General features: G+C 36.5%; 1 protein-coding gene across 2 annotated transcripts in view; it reads right to left on the reverse strand.

The window, feature by feature from the left end:
• Positions 1 to 815: 815 nt before the first annotated feature.
• Positions 816 to 19,838, reverse strand: part of LOC135219438 (uncharacterized) — a 208,948-nt gene continuing 189,925 nt past the window's right edge. For both annotated transcript variants that reach the window (XM_064256214.1, XM_064256215.1), the window contains exon 8: positions 816 to 1,763. In XM_064256214.1, coding sequence (XP_064112284.1) covers positions 1,536 to 1,763 — 228 coding nt within the window. In that variant the 3' untranslated portion in view covers positions 816 to 1,535. The remainder of the gene's footprint in view (positions 1,764 to 19,838) is intronic.

A 19,838-nucleotide genomic window follows, 5' to 3' on the forward strand; every position in this document is an offset into this window, starting at 1 on the left:
TATGTACAGCCCTCCACAGGGATGATTCCCTCTCTGGCGGGCCATTGTACATTTTCAATGTAACGTGCTTCTTATATTATATACGTAATCTATTTTTGCTTTTACTGGTATACTGGCTATAAAATTTTCTCCTATTACATTATACCCTTTCACTTAAATAATTCTGGAAAGGAAAGAGTGGTAAGCATTTAAATTTATTGCAATTTTGCTGCAGTGGCAGGCAATAGACTGCAAATTTGCTGTTAAGCAAAAGGGGTGAAAAAACTTAATCAGAACTGTATTAATTAACAATAAACACTAATCCTGCAAGAAGTACCTTGCAGAATTAAAATTCTATTCCTGAAGCTTTCGGCTGAAGCTACTCGATTTTTGGTTTGGATACTGAAGTCCGGTATATAACCAGCAAAAAATTACCAACTACTGCTGACACCAGATGTAACCACCAGGAGTCACAGAAACAGAATGAGATTGTTTGCCAAGTCATTCCTAACCCTCTTACCCAGAGGGAGAGACTGGTGTCACCTACACAATACCAGTGTCACTATCGTGACATCTGAATCTAAACTGCTGTAAATAAATGAAACAAATAGCTATGTAATTACTTGGTAAGTTACTTATAGAAAATTAGAAGTGCTTGGCAGGAACAGACCAAAATTACTTAAAAAGGTTTCATACACTTATTATACAACCTGAGATCTTAACAGAGTGAACTTTCAAAAACATATCTACCAAACATTTTTTCAGAAGTAATTGTAAACTCTAAAAATATAATATTTTTCATTAATCACCACATTACCCAGTAATCTATTCCTGGACTCATTTCCCAAAATTATCGTTACTGGTGGGTAGAACCATATAATGTACATACAGTACATGATGAATAAACCATGAAATTTTAATCTTAGTAAAATTCTTTTTACTTAAAAAATTATGAATTTTTACTGTAGAAGAGTATTGAAACAGTGAACTTGGAATTCTCAATTATAATAGCACTTCTCATCAGTGTGATTAACTATTACCACAGCCTACCAAAAAATTTGGTAAATCAATCTTTCATTGAATAGCTATGGGTCCAGGGAAAAAAAAAAAAAAAAAAAAAAAAAAAAAAAAAAAAGCTCACACACACAACTATTCTTACAACATGTCACACACTGAGTAAGTCAGTTTAACTTAGATAAAAGAATATATTACAGATAAAATTTCATATTTAAGCAGGCAATCCTCAGTTATCAGCAGGAGTTCCGTTCTCGGTGGGGTGCTGAGAAGCGAAAACCATCACTAACCGGAGATTTATGGCGCTTATGGCGCCGAGTTTCAGTTAATGGCACTGATAACCGGTTAATGGTGGTTTCTTAGGTATGTTATGGCACCATAACTCTATTACCGGCACCTTATGGTGCCGAGAATTGAAACTCAGCCCATTATGGTGCCATACATCACCAATTTTATGGCAGTAGACAAGCACCATAAAAGCAGATGGCAGGTTGCCATTAACCGGGAACTGCCTACTGTGTTTCTTACATTTTCTGAGAAACTTAAAGTTTGGGGTTGGTATCAGCATCTGCATCCTCAGGACTGGCCTCCTCTCCTTTCATATCATCTCCAGTGCATTTTATACTGTAAATAGTTTGATTTCTATCAAAAGATGCAGTGTACATATCAACTGCATCTATTTCAATTCCCTTTCTACGGCTCTCCAAGAAGCACTTTGCAAAATAGCGATTAACCTCATGAACATGAGGATGGGTGATGTACTCTTCAAGCTGAAAAAATACAGCATACACATCAATGTAGTAATGTATATAACATGAAATTCTCTAACATTCTGTAAAAAATGTGGTCACTAAGTACAAGGCATCATGTATTCTGTCAAGGTAAAATGACATCATGCTACCCAATACCAGAAAGATTTTATTCACTTATTGTAGAACATATTTACAATATTCCTGGTAGTATGAATATTGATGCTTGTAAATTTAATTGTGGCTGCAATGTTATCTCAAAGCCTTATAGTATTTATCTGTTGTTTTAGCTGCCAAACCCATATCTATGAAATTTATCTAAATCTAATATTCCAGTTTTTCTCTTTGATCTTTTTCTTTACTTTTTCAAATATGAACATTCTATGCTACAGAAATTTTATAAAATTAAATGGATTTTGGCTTAGTCTACAAGAATGAGTAGAAATTGCATAAAAAATAATGCATAATAATATGCGTAGTAGTACAGCAAGCATAATTTTCATATGATTCACAACTATAGTAATTATTTTTCATTCTTGTAGAGTTCATTTAATATTTCCAAACAAACCATGAGGGCTACACACCATAAGTAGAGTAACATACATCTATTCTATAAGACACATGAAAAAAGGCACTCTGTTTAAATAACAAATAGCTGCACTGTCATTGGTCCCTATGTTGATTATCAGGTATACTGACTTAATTTCTTCTATATCTATAGTACTCAGTCCAGAACATAGTCATAAATACAATTAAATTCCCAAGTGATGATGATGATGATGATGATGATGATGATGATGATGATGATTATTGGTCTATCACAGTCCTCCAATTCGACTGGGTGGTATTTATAGTGTGGGGTTCCAGGTTGCTCCTGCCTTCTTAGGGGTCCATCACTTTTCTTGCTATGTGCGCCATTTCTAGAATCACACTCTTCTGCATGAGTCCTGGAGCTACTTCAGCCTCTAGTTTTTCCAGATTCCTTTTCAGGGATCTTGGGATCATGCCTAGTGTTCCTATCATTATGGGTACAATTTCCACTGGCATATCCCATATTCTTATTTCTATTTTCAGGTTTTGATACTTATCCATTTTTTCCCTCTCTTTCTCTTCAACTCTGGTGTCCCATGGTATTATGACATCAATGAGTGATACTTTCTTCTTGATTTTGTCTCAACGTCACGTCTGGTCTATTTGCATGTATCACCCTATCTGTTCTGATACCATAGTCCCAATGGATCTTTGCTGGTGCTCGTACCACTTATTACTGCAAGGTAGCTGGTGTTTTTTGCACAGGCTCCAGTGGAGGGCTTTTGCTACTGAATCATGCCTCTTTTTGTACTGGTTCTGTGCAAGTGACAGACATTCGCTTGCTATGTGGTTTATGGTTTCATTTTTCGTAATAGCATGTAGCTAAGGTAAGGGTTGTAGCCTGTGCCCACAGACAATGGAAGTTCAATAACCATAACCAATTAAGAATTAACAAATGACAAATGAGAATCTAGGTCAAGCTTTGATGTTTTCTTCATCATTTTTTGAAAATTTTGTTGCCCTTCAGCATCTAAATTTTACAATTTGCTGTGACCTAGGTTAAGTTACAGGGAACTGAAAACATTATACAAGTTTTTTTTTATTTTTGAGTTCTGCAATAACTAGCAAAGAATTTATTGTAATTTGCTCAGTTTCGAGATTTAACTTCTAACTTGTTCTGAGCTTTCTGTAGACTGGGGTTAACATGCAGAGGCAAAAAATGAAATCCTTTATTAAACTGGGGAGGAGAAAACCCCACTCCTTCCAGCCTTACAAATTAATTTTTAAATGTTTTACACAGTTCATGATTTTCTGAAAACCTTTCGTCCGTCGGCTTGCCAAGTCCATGAAGTACATAAGATTTACAAGGGACTTTTTGAGCCAGTAATAAAGTAAACCAATTTGCTTGTTTTTAGAGTAATATTATAGTTACTACTATATTATTACGAAAGTATTATATTAGCTGAACATCTGTAGAAAGTTTAATCAATACCACCCTGCTAATAAACATGTACAAAGCTTTTAAAAGTTACAAACAAATACAGTGGAACCTCGACATAAAAAGTCCCAACTTCCGAAAAATTCAAGTTATGAAACCAAAGACAAAGATTTTTTTTGCCTCTACATACGAAAATAATTCAGGTTACGAAAGGGTGTTACTGTAAAGTCCTGAGATTCGCCCGGACCACCGAGAACAATTTCAAAACTTGTGCGCCTCTAACTCTGTAGACTCGCCACCATCCTCCCACTCTCCCATTGGTTCCTGATGATAGTCACCACTGAAAGATCCTGCTCTCCTATTGGTCAGCATCTACCCTATCATGCTCCACGTAAAGGCGTCGTTCGGCCATTTCGCCCCACCAGCGTTATCTTACACACGCGGAATTCATTCGTTCACATATACGATTTCGTTTGTTAACGTAAATTCGTGTTAGTGATTTTGCTTTGTACTTTATCATGTTGTGTGAGAACTTAAATAGCATAACTTAATTACGTATTGTCATGGGTCCCAAGAAAGTTGCTGAAGTTCGTGGAAAGAAGAGGATGCTTTCTATGGAGACAAAGATGGAGATAATCAAGAAGTATGAGGCTGGCATGCGGTTGAGTGTAATCGCCAAGGAATACGGCCGAAATCCGTCGACGACAGGCACCATCCTTAAGCAGAAGGAAGCCATCAAAGCAGCTACACCTTCCAAGAGCGTGACTATTTTGTCCAATAAGAGGAGCCACATGCATGATGAGATGGAGAGGCTGCTTCATGTATAGATAAAAGACAAAGAAATCGCTGGCGATACGATAACCAAGACGGCAATCTGCCACAAGGCCAGCTCTATTTTCGGCGATTTGTTTGCCCAGGCCGAAGACGACGGAGGAGAAGGGACATCAACGCCAACCCCAGACTTCAAGGTTTCTCGAGGGTGATTTGAAAAATTCCGGAAACTGACTGGCATCCACTCGGTGGTGCGGCATGGGGAGGCGGCCAGCTCGGACACGAAAGCGGCCAAAGCCTTTATTAAGACGTTCGACGAGATGACAATCAACGAAGGCCACAGTTCTCAGCAAGTCTTCAACAGTGACGAGACTGCCCTTTTTTGGAAAAAAAAGGCCTCGTCGGATGTACATCACGCAGGAAGAGAAGAAGCTACCCGGGCATAAGCCAATGAAAGACAGGCTTACGCTAGCACTTTGTTCCAATGCCAGTGGAACAAAGGCCCACAAAGTGCTAAAGGAGAAGCTTCCAGTGATGTGGAGGGCTAATAGAAGGCCCGGGTAACGACTCTTGTTCACCAAGTGGGTAAATCTGTGTTTCGGCCCAACAGTGAAGAAATTCTTGGAAGAGAAGCGCCTCCCTCTGAAATGTCTGCTGTTGTTGGACAATGCCCCTGCTCACCCTCCTGGCCTCGAGGAAGATATCCTAGCGGAGTATTCTTTTATCATGGTTCTTTATCTTCTGCCTAACACCACCCTTCTCCTCCAGCCCATGGACCAGCAAGTGATATCGAACTTCAAGAAGATGTATACGAAACATCTTTTCAAGAGATGTTTCGACATCACCGATACCACAAACCTCACCTTACGTGAAATTTGGCAGGAGCATTTAAATATCGTGATATGCATCCGACTCATCAATCAAGCTTGGCAGGAGGTTTAGGGGCGAACCTTGAATTCTTCGTGGAGGAAACTCTGGCCTGATGCCGTATCCGCCCGAGACTTCGAGGGATTCAACATGGGCGAAGCTGATGCAGATTCAGAAACAGTTGATGATCCTGAAACTGTTTCGCAACCAGATCTTGAAGAGATCGTTGCATTCGGCAAGTCCATGGGGCTGGTCGTCGAAGAGGACGACATCAATAACCTTCTCGAGGAGCACCAAGAGGAGCTTACGACGGATGACCTGAAGGAGTTGGAGGACCCTATGACAAAGGCAGAAATTAAGGATGCTCTAGCTGCTTTTCATAAAGTGCAATCATTTGTAGAAAAGAGACACCCCGAAAAGGCTTATACAGGTCGTATGCTTGCGCAGTTCGATGACGTTTGCCTGAGCCATTTCAAGAACAATGTGAAAAGCAGGCAGAAGCAATCTTCCTTGGATAGTTATTTTTTAAAGAGGCCTTTAGTAGGAGTAAGCAAACAGGAAGATCCAAGTGATACAAAAAAACAGAAAGTTGAAAGTGGTGAAGAAATTTAAATTTTGTAAAAAACATAAAGTATAAAAAAGTAAAAAAAATTTAATAATAATAAAAAAAAATTTAATTGTAAGTTTTACGTAAAGTTAAGTGTTAATGTTTTCTGGCATTTGTTAATGTGTTTCGTAAAGTTTAGAGTTAATGTTTTCTGCCATTTTTTAATGTGTTTCATAAAGTTAAGTGTTCGTGTTTTCTGCCATTTATCCTCCTCCTCTATTGCCACTTTCGGAGGTCGCCTCACTCGAAAGGTAAGGTTCCACATTTTACTTCATACGTATGTACGTACAGTATTTCTTGTCCTATGTACACTAATACACTTTATTTAAAGGTATGTAGTACATATTAGTAGAGTATGTAGTTTAACCCTTTAATGCCGACTGGACGTATTTTACGTTGACATTTTTTGTCTCTCGTGTGCCGACTGGACGTATTTTACGTTGACTTACAAAAGTTTTTATTAAAATTCGCGGTAAAATACTTATAGGCCTACCAGCCTAAAACTTTTGAATCACGCGCCTTGGGGGATGCTGGGAGTTCACGGATCAAGGTGTTGTTTTGTTTACAATTGTTACGCAGGCGCGCAAGCGCGAATTTCTTTCTTGCCGCACTAAGAAGTATCTGTGACACATCTTGGAAATTATTTCTCGTCACTTTGACATAATTTTTGTACCATTGTAAATTAGCCGTTACATGAAGTATTATATATGAAAATGTGCGCATTTTTATGTAGAACACAATAATAAAATACTCATGATTGTAGCTTTAATCTGTTTTGATATATTTTTATATAAATAACGATAATTGCCAAAATTTCAACCTTCGGTCAACTTTGACTCTACCGAAATGGTCGAAAAACGCAATTGTAAGCTAAAACTCTTATATTTTAGTAATATTCAATCATTTACCTTAATTTTGCAACTGATTGGAAGTCTCTAGCACAATATTTTGATTTATGGTGAATTTATGAAAAAACTTTTTCCTTACGTCTGCGCGGTAACTCTTCCGAAAAAAATCATACATGCGATTGTGGTAATGTTTGCACCATTTTAAAATTAGCCGTTATATAAAGTTTTATATATGGAAATGTGCGCAATTTCATGCACAATACAACTAAAAACAACCCATGGTTGTAGCGTTTATCAGTTTTGAGATATTTTCATATAAATAACGATAATTACCAAAATTTCAACCTTCGGTCAACTTTGACTCTACCGAAATGGTAAAAAGGCAATTGTAAGCTAAAACGCTTATATTCTAGTAATATTCAAGCATTTACCTTCATTTTGCAACAAATTGGAAGTCTCTAGCACAATATTTCGATTTATGGTGAATTTATGAAAAAAAATAACATTTTCTTTACGTCCATAAGGTAACTCTTCCGAAAAAATCATACGTGCGATTGTGGTAATGTTTGCACCATTTTTAATTAGCCGTTACATAAAGTTTTATATATATGAAAATGTGTGCAATTTCATGTAGAATACAACAAAAAAATAATTAAAGATTGTAGCTTTTCTCATTTTTTAAATATTTGCATATAAATCACGATAAATAGAAAAAAAACCACGTTCGGTCAACTTTGACTCTACCGAAATGGTCGAAAAACGCAATTGTAAGCTAAAACTCTTACAGTCTAGTAATATTCAGTCATTTATCTTCATCTTGAAACAAATTTGAAGTCTCTAGCAAAATATTTAGATTTATGGTGAATTTAAAAAAAAATCTTTCCTTCCCTCCGTGCGCGGATTCTCCGCCACAAATCTCCGAAATGCGTACGTCCCATTCTCGGAATATTTGCTCCGTTTCATATTAGGCATTTCATAGAGTTTTATATATGAAAATGTGCGCAATTTCATGTAGAATAAAACGAAAAATATTTGAAGGTTGTAGCTTTTCTTATTTCCGAAATAATTGCATATAAAAAATATATATATAAAAAAATTTGACATTCGGTCAACTTTAACTCGTCAGATATGGTCGAAAACTGCAATTGTAAGCTAATACTCTTACAGTATAGTAATATTCAATCATTTGTCTTCATTTTGAAAGAAATTGGAAGTCTCTAGGACAATATTTAGATTTATGGTGAATTTTTGAAAAAAATATTTGTTTACGTCCGCGCGTTACGAATTCATGCATTATTTTGTGATAATATTTTCTCTGTGTTGCTTTTATCGTTTTACAATGTGTTATATACCAAAATGATCGCAATTTAGTGTACATTACAACGAAAAAAAAGTAACTTGTTACCTTTAACTGTTTTGCGCACAGCGCAATTTGAATACAATTATATATGAAATTTTGTTTTTGCGCTATCATATATCGCATTATTTATATATGATAATGATAATTTTTTTTATTTCTGATGGTTGCATACTAAACTTCAGCCAATGACAAAAAAAGGAGCCAAAAATGAACTCTTAATCTTGAAAACTAAGTGCGCTGGGATTTTATGAAAAAAATATTTTTTCCGCTTCCGCGCTCACTCTGAAACACCTCCGGCACACGGGAGACAATTTTTTTTTTACCGCTTCGGCGTTTAAGGGTTAAGTTAGGTATTGAATGGTCCAAATTGTTGTATTTCATTGTTTATTGGTCAATTTAGCTTTATCATAAAATTTACTGGGGTGTTTTTGTAGGGCATGGAACAAATTAGGCAATTTACAAGTAAAATGTGGTTCAAGATACAAAAAAATCAGGTTACGAAGGCCACTTCAGAACAGATTAATTTTGTATCCTGAGGCACTACTGTATTACTCATTGAAATTCTCTTCAAACTTGCTTAATAGTCTCAAAATCTATTTATTACACCAATCTACATAATATGTCAATCTAGATGCATTCTCATTCTGATGATAATAATAATAATAATAATAATAATAATAATAATAATAATAATAATAATAAGATCAGGCCCTAAGAACCAGATATGTTCAAAGAACGATAGATGGAAATAACATCTCTCCCATATGTAGGAAGTGCAATACGAAAAATGAAACCATAAACCACATAGTAAGCGAATGTTTGGCACTTGCACAGAACAAGTACAAAAAGAGGCATGATTCAGAGGCAAAAGCATCTCCATTGGACCCTGTGCAAGAAACACCAGCTACCTTGCAGTAATAAGTGGTATGAGCACCAACCTGAAGGAGTGATAGAAAACGATCAGGCAAAGATCCTCTGGGACTCTGGTATCAGAACAGATATGGTGATACGTACAAATAGACCAGACATGATGTTGATTGACAAAATCAAGAAGAAAGTATCACTCATTGATGTCGCAATACCATGGGACACCAGAGTTGAAGAGAAAGAGAGGGAAAAAATGGATAAGTATCAAGACCTGAAAATAGAAATAAGAAGGATGTGGAATATGCCAGTGGAAATTGTACCCATAATCATAATCATAGGAACACTAGGCACGATCCCAAGATCCCTGAAAAAGAATCTGGAAAATCTAGAGGCTGAAGTAGCTCTAGGACTCATGCAGAAGAGTGTGATCCTAAAAACGGTGCACATAGTAAAGAAACTGATGGACTCCTAAGGAAGCAGGAAGCAACCCATAACCCCACACTTTAAATACCACAGTCAAATTGGAGGACTGATAAACCAAAATAAAATAAATAAAATAATAATAATAATAATAATAATAATAATAATAATAATAATAATAATAACTAAAATTTATGCAATATGTATCAAAACCTATTAAGTAAAAATTCTGCAATTAGTCAAATCCATAAACATAAAACATGAAATTTGTGAGTTAACAGTATACATACAAATATTTTATGATAAGAAGGAGGTAGTAAGTTGTAAGATGTGTTAGGATGAAGCTGCTGGCAGTGCTTAAGTGCCGCCCATATAAGTGACGTCATTGTCCTCGTTACGAGCTGTCTGTACTTCCTTCCGCTGTGAGTTAGTTGCAATGAAGATACAAAACTACGCTGAGTATAATTCCTGATCCTGCCTAGCCTTAGACCCAATATGGCGCAGTGAATAAAGAAATTTTGACCTACAGCCATAACCATAGCACAGCATGGCACCACCACCAAGATGACCCTCGTTTGCATTCCCTAGGGGCAAGATTGCAAGGACAGGAAGCTCAGGAACCACCGTCAGGATATCGCCGGCTTCAATGCTACAGGCTCAACACATGTTACAAACCCAGCAACAGGCCATCCAGAATCTTCAGGGTGAGATAACAGAGTTGTCACTCCGGGGTAGCAATGTCCCCCATCCAAGGATCCCTTCATCAGCAGCTCCAGAAAAGTGCAAGACTAAGGTGTCCCCTGCAGCCTTCAGGTCTTGGAAACAGTTAATGGAGTGTTGGTTGCAGCTATGCAAGTTGAAGCCTAATGAGGCTGTTCATCACATAAGGCTACATTGTGTCCCAATATTGCAACGTGCCCTTGATTCTAGATATACCGACACCCAGTGGAGTGCCCTCTCTTCTGAAGGGGCATTCAGTGTGCTTAAGCAATTAGTGGTAAAAGCTTCTAATCAAGCAGTGCAGTGGCTTGAGTTTTTTTCATTTGGCCCAAGAGCCTAGTGAGTCCTTTAATGATTTTTTTATTAAGTGTATGCAAAAGGCTACCAATTGCGCCTTCACATGTCCTAATTGTCATCACAACTTATCTGAATATATGCTATTGCGTAAGCTCATGGTAGGCCTAAGTGATAAAGTGCTAAAAAGGCAAGTTTATTTCAATCATGTAATGATATCCGTGATATTGGCTCCCTCAGAGTCATGTACAGTGCGTTTGAGGCTGCCCCTGACGACACCTTTCGTTATAGGGCATGGCCTAGCAGCTCCCCTGGAGCAGCTGCTGCCGGAGTGTGTGTGAGGAGGAACCTGAGGTGGCTGCCGCCCTTAGTAAATGTGACGAGAGTGCCCCTGTGAAAGTACAATCACGCCCCTGTGGTAATTGTGGCATTCGACATACCCCTGGGTATTCCTCATGTCCCACGAGAAACATGACATGTCACAGGTGCGGTAAAGGCAGACACCTGAAGAAGTGTTGCAGAGGGCATAGGACCAGAAAAAACTTCAGTGGTCTGACAGCGGAGTCGGACATAGCGAGTGCAGTGACAGCAGTTGTCATAACGGCAGAGTCAAGGATGCGAAATGGGCCGTCCCCGCAACCCACTACTCGTGTCGATGTATGCTTGGCCAACTTGGGAGAGTGGTCCAGTGTACAAGCGGTGCCAGACACTGGTGCCCAGGTTTGTGTTGCGGGACCCACTATTCTTGCGACGTTAAACATGAAACCAGCTAAGTTGAGTTTGAAGGGAGGGTTGCAACACTTTGCCAACCTACATCTGAAGTGTTTAGGGTCGACCTCTTGTACTATAGAATACAAGGGGAGGCACACAACCCAGGAAGTGTACACTGTAATATCTTCTAACTCAAATCAATTTTAAGGCAAGTCTTTATACTTCAACTTACCTGCACCATTATCCAGAACAATTTCTTCTTGGCTTCGAATTTTGATTCCTTAATTAATTCACTTTTTATCGGCAGAAAAAAAGAACACCCGTTCTTCTGTCCGACAGGTACCACAAGACTACTCTCCTTGTCGGATCAAAAACAGTCAACAACTCCGTTTTCTTTCGCTTGTCCAAAACTCTCAAACAACGTTGAAATATAAAGATGGGAAAGCAAAACTGTTTCCTTATAAGGAATACATTTAACATTGAATTAATTAATTCAATAAGAATACAAAAAGGGGAAAGTTAAGAATTTACATTTAATATTAACAAACGGCAATCATTCAGTTTACTTTCCGTCCATAAACGAACACCAGAAATGGGGACAAAAAGTAAGAAACAAACGAACTAGTCAATTCGACTATTCTCCCACGAATGAAATTACCATTCTCCAATCAACTATTTCTATATCTTCCCCAACCAACAAAAGAAAAGTGGTTACACAAAGAACCATTTTGACAGATTAACTCGACAACAAAAGACAACCTTTATAAAACAAAACAAACCATTGTTTACAATCTACCCTCCCAAGCTAAACTTCTTATTAGGTTTCTGGAGGCAAGAGCAGTACTACGGGTAGGCCTAGTAGATGTTTCATTGGGCAAAGATGTTCCAGTGTCAGGTATTTCATCTGTCTCCAACTCACTAATATTTTCTTCTTGTTCTTCAATTTGAACATATAAATTAGGATCATTAAGCTCAAAATATAATTCTAAAGGTATTAAAAAACTAACATTAATTTCACTTTCACTTTTATCAGGCTTAACAATACGAACAGTACGTACAACACCTTCGTTATCACTGAATGTTTCAACAATTCTAACCAATGGCCAATAAGTTCTAGATTTGGAAGGTAATTTAAAGAGGGCAATTTCCCCCATTTTCTAGGAGGATGAAAAGAAGATCTATCCTTTTCTTTCAAACTTACTAAATATTCAGAAAGCCACCTTTCCTTACAGCTTTCATAAAGTCCATCTCTAGTTTCCAAAGTACGAGTAAGGAGAGAAGAATACTCATCCTCCTCACCATACTCCCACTCAGGAACTTGTTCAGAATCACCAAACATTAATGAAGGAATAAATCTGCCAACCAAGAAATGATTAGGAGAAATTATATCTATCTCATTTTCACAAGATCTATAACTTAAAGGTCTATTATTCAAAATTTTCTGAATGTCAGAGAGAAAGTGACAAATTCAGAAAATGAAGGAGTAAATCTACCAAGAGTTTTAAAAAGGCAATGCTTAATTGTTTTAACTAATCTTTCCCAAACAGCACCGTACCGCGCTGCGTATACAGGGATAGTCTTATGAGAAATTGAAGTGACCCTAAACTTCTCCTCAAACTCAGAAGTAGTAAGTAACTGTTCAATTATATTACCAGCCTGAACAAAGGACTTGGCATTATCTGAATAAACAGCAACAGGAACACCAAACCTATTAGAAAATCTAATAAAAGCTAATATAAATTCTGAGGTTGACATAGACTGGACAACTTCCAAATGTATTGCTCTTGTATTAAAACAAGTGAAAATAAGAATGTACGCCTTAAATTTTTCTCCATTTTTCTCCCTCAACCATAAGTGGCCTGTATAATCCACACCAGTATGAGCAAAAGGCACACTCAAATTAACCCTGGAAGATGGAAGCGAAGAAGGAGAAGGATACTTCACTGTGCTAGCATTATAACGCTTGCATACAATACAATCCTTAAGGACAGACAAAACTGCTTGCCTAGCCTTCACAATCCACAAACCATGCATGCGCAAAAAACTAAGAGTGGATTGTAAACCCAAATGCATAGACTTACAATGGGCAAAATAAATCAATAACCGGGTCAAATGATGCTTCTTATCCACAAGAATAGGATTGACAATATCAAATTTTAAAGTAATGTTTTTGTCAATCCGACCTTTAGTTCGCATTATACCATTATCATCCAGAAACAAATTAAACTGCCTAACTAAAGGTGGAACTTCAACTAAAGAATTTCTATTCTTTACATAAGATAATTCAAGAGGAAAAGCTTCCTCTTGCATTAACCTTAGAAGGTAATTAGAAGCTGCCTCAACAGGGTCAGCTTGAATTTTCCTAAACTTATTTACAACAGTAAATACCTTAGAAACTACACTTATAAGTCTAGAAAAACTAGAAAAATTACTAATATTTACAAGAGGTTCCTTTTTAGGAAACATTACATGAGAAATTAAGTCACCCTTCACATTATCAGGAATACAACCCAAAAGACCCTTAGGCCACTCGTCAGGAGAATTCAACCAAGAAGGCCCTTTGATCCAAAGACTGAAATTTTCAAGAAAATGCTTACAAGTACAAGGTTTAGTAAGTAAATCAGCCTGATTGCTAGATGAAGGAATATAAGCTAATGAAACTACAAAATCTATCAGAAATCCTATCTAACAGATTAGAAATTTCCTTCAACCTATTATTCACAAATGTGTTTCTCTTAGGAGCCCTATTAGTAAGAATCCAACTAAGAACTACTTGGCTATCTATAAAAAGAGTTATGCTTTCAATTTTAGTACAATTTAATAGATTATTTTCAAAAATAGTATCAAAACACTTCAAAGCTAATTGGGCGGCCAAAAGTTCTAAAGTCGGGAGAGTTTTCTCCTTAATAGGGCTAACCTTAGTCTTAGCAAATATCAGGGAACTATGACCACCTTGCACAGCATACATAGCACAACCATAAGCTTCCTTCAAAGCATCTGCAAATAAAAACAGTTTGATAGGAGCATCAGGTTTATAAGTTTGTCTGGAAAAAAGAAGCTTGACTAACCTCACTGTAAGAACTGCAAAATTTACTCCATAACTTAGCAATTTCAGCACTTGCTGTTTCATCCCAGTTCGAAACTTGCTGGCACAACTTATGAATAATAAGCTTGCCCTGCAGCATTATAGGTGCAAATATGCCAATAGGGTCAAAGACAGAAGACAAAGCTGATAAAATCTGACGCTTTGAGGAAGCATCCTTGTTCAATTGCTTAACCTTTAATTGTAAGGTATCCTGGTTAGAGTCATAAATATATCCTAAAATCTTCATTTCAGAAGAAGCTACCTTTTCATCTTCATCAAGAGTAGATAACAAAGCAGGACAATTAGAACCCCACTCCCGTAAAGGCAACCCCCCTGAATTCATAATTTCCTTAATAGAATTGATAATAAATGGTGCCTGGGCACCCTGATTAGAAGAGAGCACCAAGTTATCCATATAAAATTTGTCTTTAATCTGAGAAGCTACTTCATTCCCTCTATAACTAGACAAATGATGTTGAATAATATAATTCAATATAAAAGGAGAACTTACAAATCCAAAAATTATGGTATTATACCTATAAGCAACAAACTTTACATTTATCTTTCTAAAGAAACAAAATCTATTTCAATCAGACTCTAAAGATAACCTAACTTGGAGAAAAGCCTTCACTATATCAGCTACAACTACATAATCATTATTCCTGAAATACAAAACTAATGACAACAAGTTGTTCATCAAATCAATACCAGGAAAAGCAACTTCATTTAATGAAGGAGCTTTTCCCACCTTTAAACTACAATTGAATACAGGACGGATTTTAGTGGTGGCATTTTCATAATTTCTTATGACAGGACGATGAGGAATGAATACTTGGCCTGCGGCTCTATTTTTAACAGGGTCAATAATGCCTATCAAAAACTTCCTCATATTTAGAGGCTATATTCTGATCTTCTGATTTAGAGTGAATCCGCTCAGCAACTGCCAATGAAATCTTTAAATTGTTAGGGACTTTTTCAATTAAATCCTTTTTCCATGGTAACTGAACGTGATAATGTCCTTCATGAAAAGAAATTGATTTAGCAAATTCAGCAACTTGTTGGTCTTCATAAGGAAGGGAATTTTCATCTTTAATCCCAATCGATTCTAAGTTATAGAAATTGTCGAGTCCATACTCGACACAAGAATCAGGAAAGATATCATTCAATGGATCGAACTTATAGCCTACTGGATTAACGGCAAAATTTACTAATAATTTATGTTTTCCAAGTTGCTTAGGAGGAACAAATTCCAGTAGTCTAATCTTATCAGGCTCAGAAGTCTGTTTAATCTCCAAATTAAGGGAAGAATTATAAAAAAAACTCTAGATTCTCTGTTACATTCAGGTAAATATTTAATCTCCTTATTAGGAATAAACCTAACAGATTCAGCTTTACCATTACCTCTTGGTCTATTTTCCAAGATTTTATTACTATCAATTATAGGACAAGACTCTACCTCTCTTATTGGTTTACCTCTAACACAAGGTTCATAAGAATCAATTCTCTCATAAAAAAGCTTCCTTTGTGAAGAATGAACAAAATTGACTACTGTACCAAATGGAATAACCCCATTGGCCAACTTAATTACTCTAACCTTAATATTAAATAACTCTACAGTCTAAATCTAACTGACTAAATTCCTGAAGGATATCATTCCCTAGGATACCTAATATATTTACAATTTCAGAATTCCTTCCTGGGTAATTATTACATACAGAATAACCTGCAGATTCCAAATTTTTAACTACAGAAGGCAACATAGGAATTTGGAGGGAAAGATTAAAATTTTTCCAATGCAAAAAAAAGACAACTAGACTTTATCCCACAAGGCATTGTTAAATCAGCTACCAAATGAAATCCCTCACTAACTCTAGCTGGCAACCCAAAAGAAGAAACTAACCTAGATAAAGGAGCACCACAATAATCTCCTAATTTACAATCAACAATTTGTTTATTAATAACACTAAACTGGGCTCCAGTGTCTAATAGAAAACAACATTTAAAAGATTTCCTACCCCTACCAACTTTAAGTGTAATAAAGGGAACAAATATTTCAGACCCTGATTGACAACTTAATACTTTTTTACCAAAATCCTTAATAGCATGAGGACACATTGCTCCATGATGTTCAGATTTATTGCAAGAAAAACATTTATAAGGTAACAATGATTTATTTCCCGGACATTCCGAGGCCCTATGCCTATCACTCAAGCATTTAATGCATAAAGTTAGTTCTTCAGCTCTATTCTTCCTAGCTTGCAAAGTATCGAACCTAGTACATTTAGAAGAGTTATGACCTGTTTCTTTACAAAATTTACATCTACCAGAAGATAAAGGTTTACTGGTAAACTGAACTTTATTAGAGTCATTACTAGCAGTAGATTTATTACTATACTTTGATTGTTGGAAATTACGGTCTTTACCTTCACATTTAACTTTAGGTTTTGCACCAGAATTTTCATTATGACCTAAACTAAGGCGTGCAATAATACTCTGATAATTATCTAACAACTGGTTAAAATTAGGATAAGAAGATCCTGTAGTTCTAGAGAGTTCTATCAAAAAAATTTCTAGGAGGTTTCCTATTTACAATTTTGCTAATTAGCAATAGAGCAGCCGAATCGACTTCAATCAGATCTATACCAAGTCCCTTCAAATCAATGAATTTATTATTCAAAGACCTAACCAAAGATTCTACTTCACTAAGAAATTTTACTTCAGAAGTGTTCAAAACTTCACCTATTACTTGATCAATTATGTTGTCTCCATCCAGAAAATTAAGATCTATTTGCTTTAAAGCCAAATCAAAACCCTCATCATTTACTGTAATGTTTTCTACTATACTTAACACTTCACCTAACAAATAACCCTTTAAATAAATAAACCTTTGAGCATTAGTTAAGTTAGGCATACCAGCCAAAGCATTATTAAAAGCCTTCTTAAAGTTAAAATAGGCAAATGGATTAACTGTATTGTTTTCAAACATCTGAATATGAATAGGAGGGAGAAGTAATTTTACAATTTTACTAGAACCATTTTGAGGATTATTCTTACCTCCAAACAAATTATCAAATTTTACTCTAAATTCTGACAGAGTTTTCTGTATTTCATAATGATAATCTCTTGCTGCTTGCATAATACTATCTAGTTCATCTTCAGCAGCAATTTCACAAATGCTTGCATCAAAATTCTCAACTATTACTAAATTAGCATAAATTTTATGAATAAATTCTTGTAACAAATGACTATTAATTTGATCGTCCTTTAAAGAGTCAACCTTCTTAACATCAAGAGTTATTAAACCCTTAACATAAGCCCTCTTTTTAATTAACTTTTTTTTATTTCAGAATCAGTCATCTTGAACAATGCTATTAACCAATACTAAATTACCCAAAGAAAAAATCTAAACTTAACTTAATCAAGTCAATGCAAAGCAAGTTATCATTAATTACTTCCTAATGAAAAAATACAGCATACTATGCTAACAGCAAAACTTAGGCTAGCCTACCTCAAACTTTATCAATAATAATTTATATTACACTTAACATCAGCTAGGCTAATCAACAGGTTATTTAAATGAAAAGGTTACTAACTTAACCTAAACGAACTTAATCTAAACTTAAATTAATACAAGTATAAATAAGGACCAATACTGCTCCTTTCCTTGTAAGGAATAACAACAGTGTACAAAAAATCTCAACATTACAAAACCCAGATGAGCCAAGAGAAACACACAAATATGCGACTAGGCCTAGACCTCCTAGGGTTAGCGAAATACCCCTCTACATCATCCTTGATGTTTTCAAAGGTTGCGGCCCCTTTACAGATGTAATTAAACCCGTCACATTCTCTTAAGCTCAACTCGGACAACCTCCGCACCCAGCTATGCCCAATAACAAGTGTCATGGCCAAAAAAAACAAAACAACAAGACGAAAAGTAAACTGAAATCTTACGGAGTAAAAAAAAAGTTCAAAATTCGAATTTGTTAGAATTATCTAACTCAAATCAATTTTAAGGCAAGTCTTTATACTTCAACTTACCTGCACCATTATCCAGAACAATTTCTTCTTGGCTTCGAATTTTGATTCCTTAATTAATTCACTTTTTATCGGCAGAAAAAAAGAACACCCGTTCTTCTGTCCGACAGGTACCACAAGACTACTCTCCTTGTCGGATCAAAAACAGTCAACAACTCCGTTTTCTTTCGCTTGTCCGAAACTCTCGAACAACGTTGAAATATAAAGACGGGAAAGCAAAACTGTTTCCTTATAAGGAATACATTTAACATTAAATTAATTAATTCAATAAGAATACAAAAAGGGGAAAGTTAAGAATTTACATTTAATTAACAAACGGCAATCATTCAGTTTACTTTCCGTCCATAAACAAACACCAGAAATGGGGACAAAAAGTAAGAAACAAACGAACTAGTCAATTCGACTATTCTCCCATGAATGAAATTACCATTCTCCAATCAACTATTTCTATAGTAGCCTTCCTTCAGTACCTCCACCACCCAAGGTTCTGCTCCTAAGTCTCTCCAAACATGCCAGAAGATCTGCTATCGACCTCCTACTGGAACCTGAGGGCTTAAAGATTCATTTCTTTCTAAGAAACTTAGCAGTTTTGTTTTTTATTGGAGCCTGGTAAGGACCTACGAAAGGGCTTAGTAGCTGAAGACTGTTGAGATGAGGAAGGACGAATTTTTGCCAGAGGACTAGACAGCAAAGAAGGAGCAGGTCTTTTGTTCCCCACTTTAAAAGATTGTCTGATAAATTCCCTATTTTCCCTTACGGAAATATCCTCCTGTATTGCCTTAAATAGAGATGGATTCAGAAGGCGGTCCACAGGGGAACCCAAAATTGCAGCCATCTTCTGAGAAGGAGAGACCTTGGTCGAAAGATAAGAGCACAATTGTTCTCTTTTCTTCAAGATCGAATTAGTGAAAGCATGAGAAAATTTGCCTGCCGCGTCTGAAATAGCCTTATCCAGGCAAGACAAAAAATCTAAAGACTCTTCCCAAGATTTGATACCTGCTGGCGTCAGAAAGTCTTTAAGGTGACGCAGAGAGGCTACAATAGTACTTAGCGAAAGTTCTGCAAAAGACAAAACTTCAATACTTCTAAACAAAGACTTGGACAAAGCCTCTCCCTCTGTATTAGACCAAAGCAACTTGTCCGTCTCAAGAGTGCGTCTTTTCATAGGATCGAGACACACAAGGAAATCAGCATCGTCGACCGAGGACGGTTTCAGCGCCGGCAACGAGCCTGTGTCGTAATAACTGATCGTGCGCGATTCCAAAAACCCCGGAATACTAGAGCTTACAGACTTACCAGAAGCTTTGTGCGCCAGCAGACGAGATATTTCGTCAAAACGTCCTCTAATTGAAGGCGAAAGCTTAGGTTTCTTCAAAGACTTAATGGGAGTTGAAATGCTGGAAGACAATAACGACCTAGTCTCTACAGAATCTCTTTCCTCCACCAAATGAGAATAAAGAGAAACGCAACGCTCCATTAAGCGGCGAAAGACCGAAGGAGACTCTTCCGACTCGAGATATTCCAGCAGTTGCGGATTCG

Source organism: Macrobrachium nipponense, chromosome 1 (assembly GCF_015104395.2).
Source record: "Macrobrachium nipponense isolate FS-2020 chromosome 1, ASM1510439v2, whole genome shotgun sequence".
NCBI lineage: Eukaryota > Metazoa > Arthropoda > Malacostraca > Decapoda > Palaemonidae > Macrobrachium > Macrobrachium nipponense.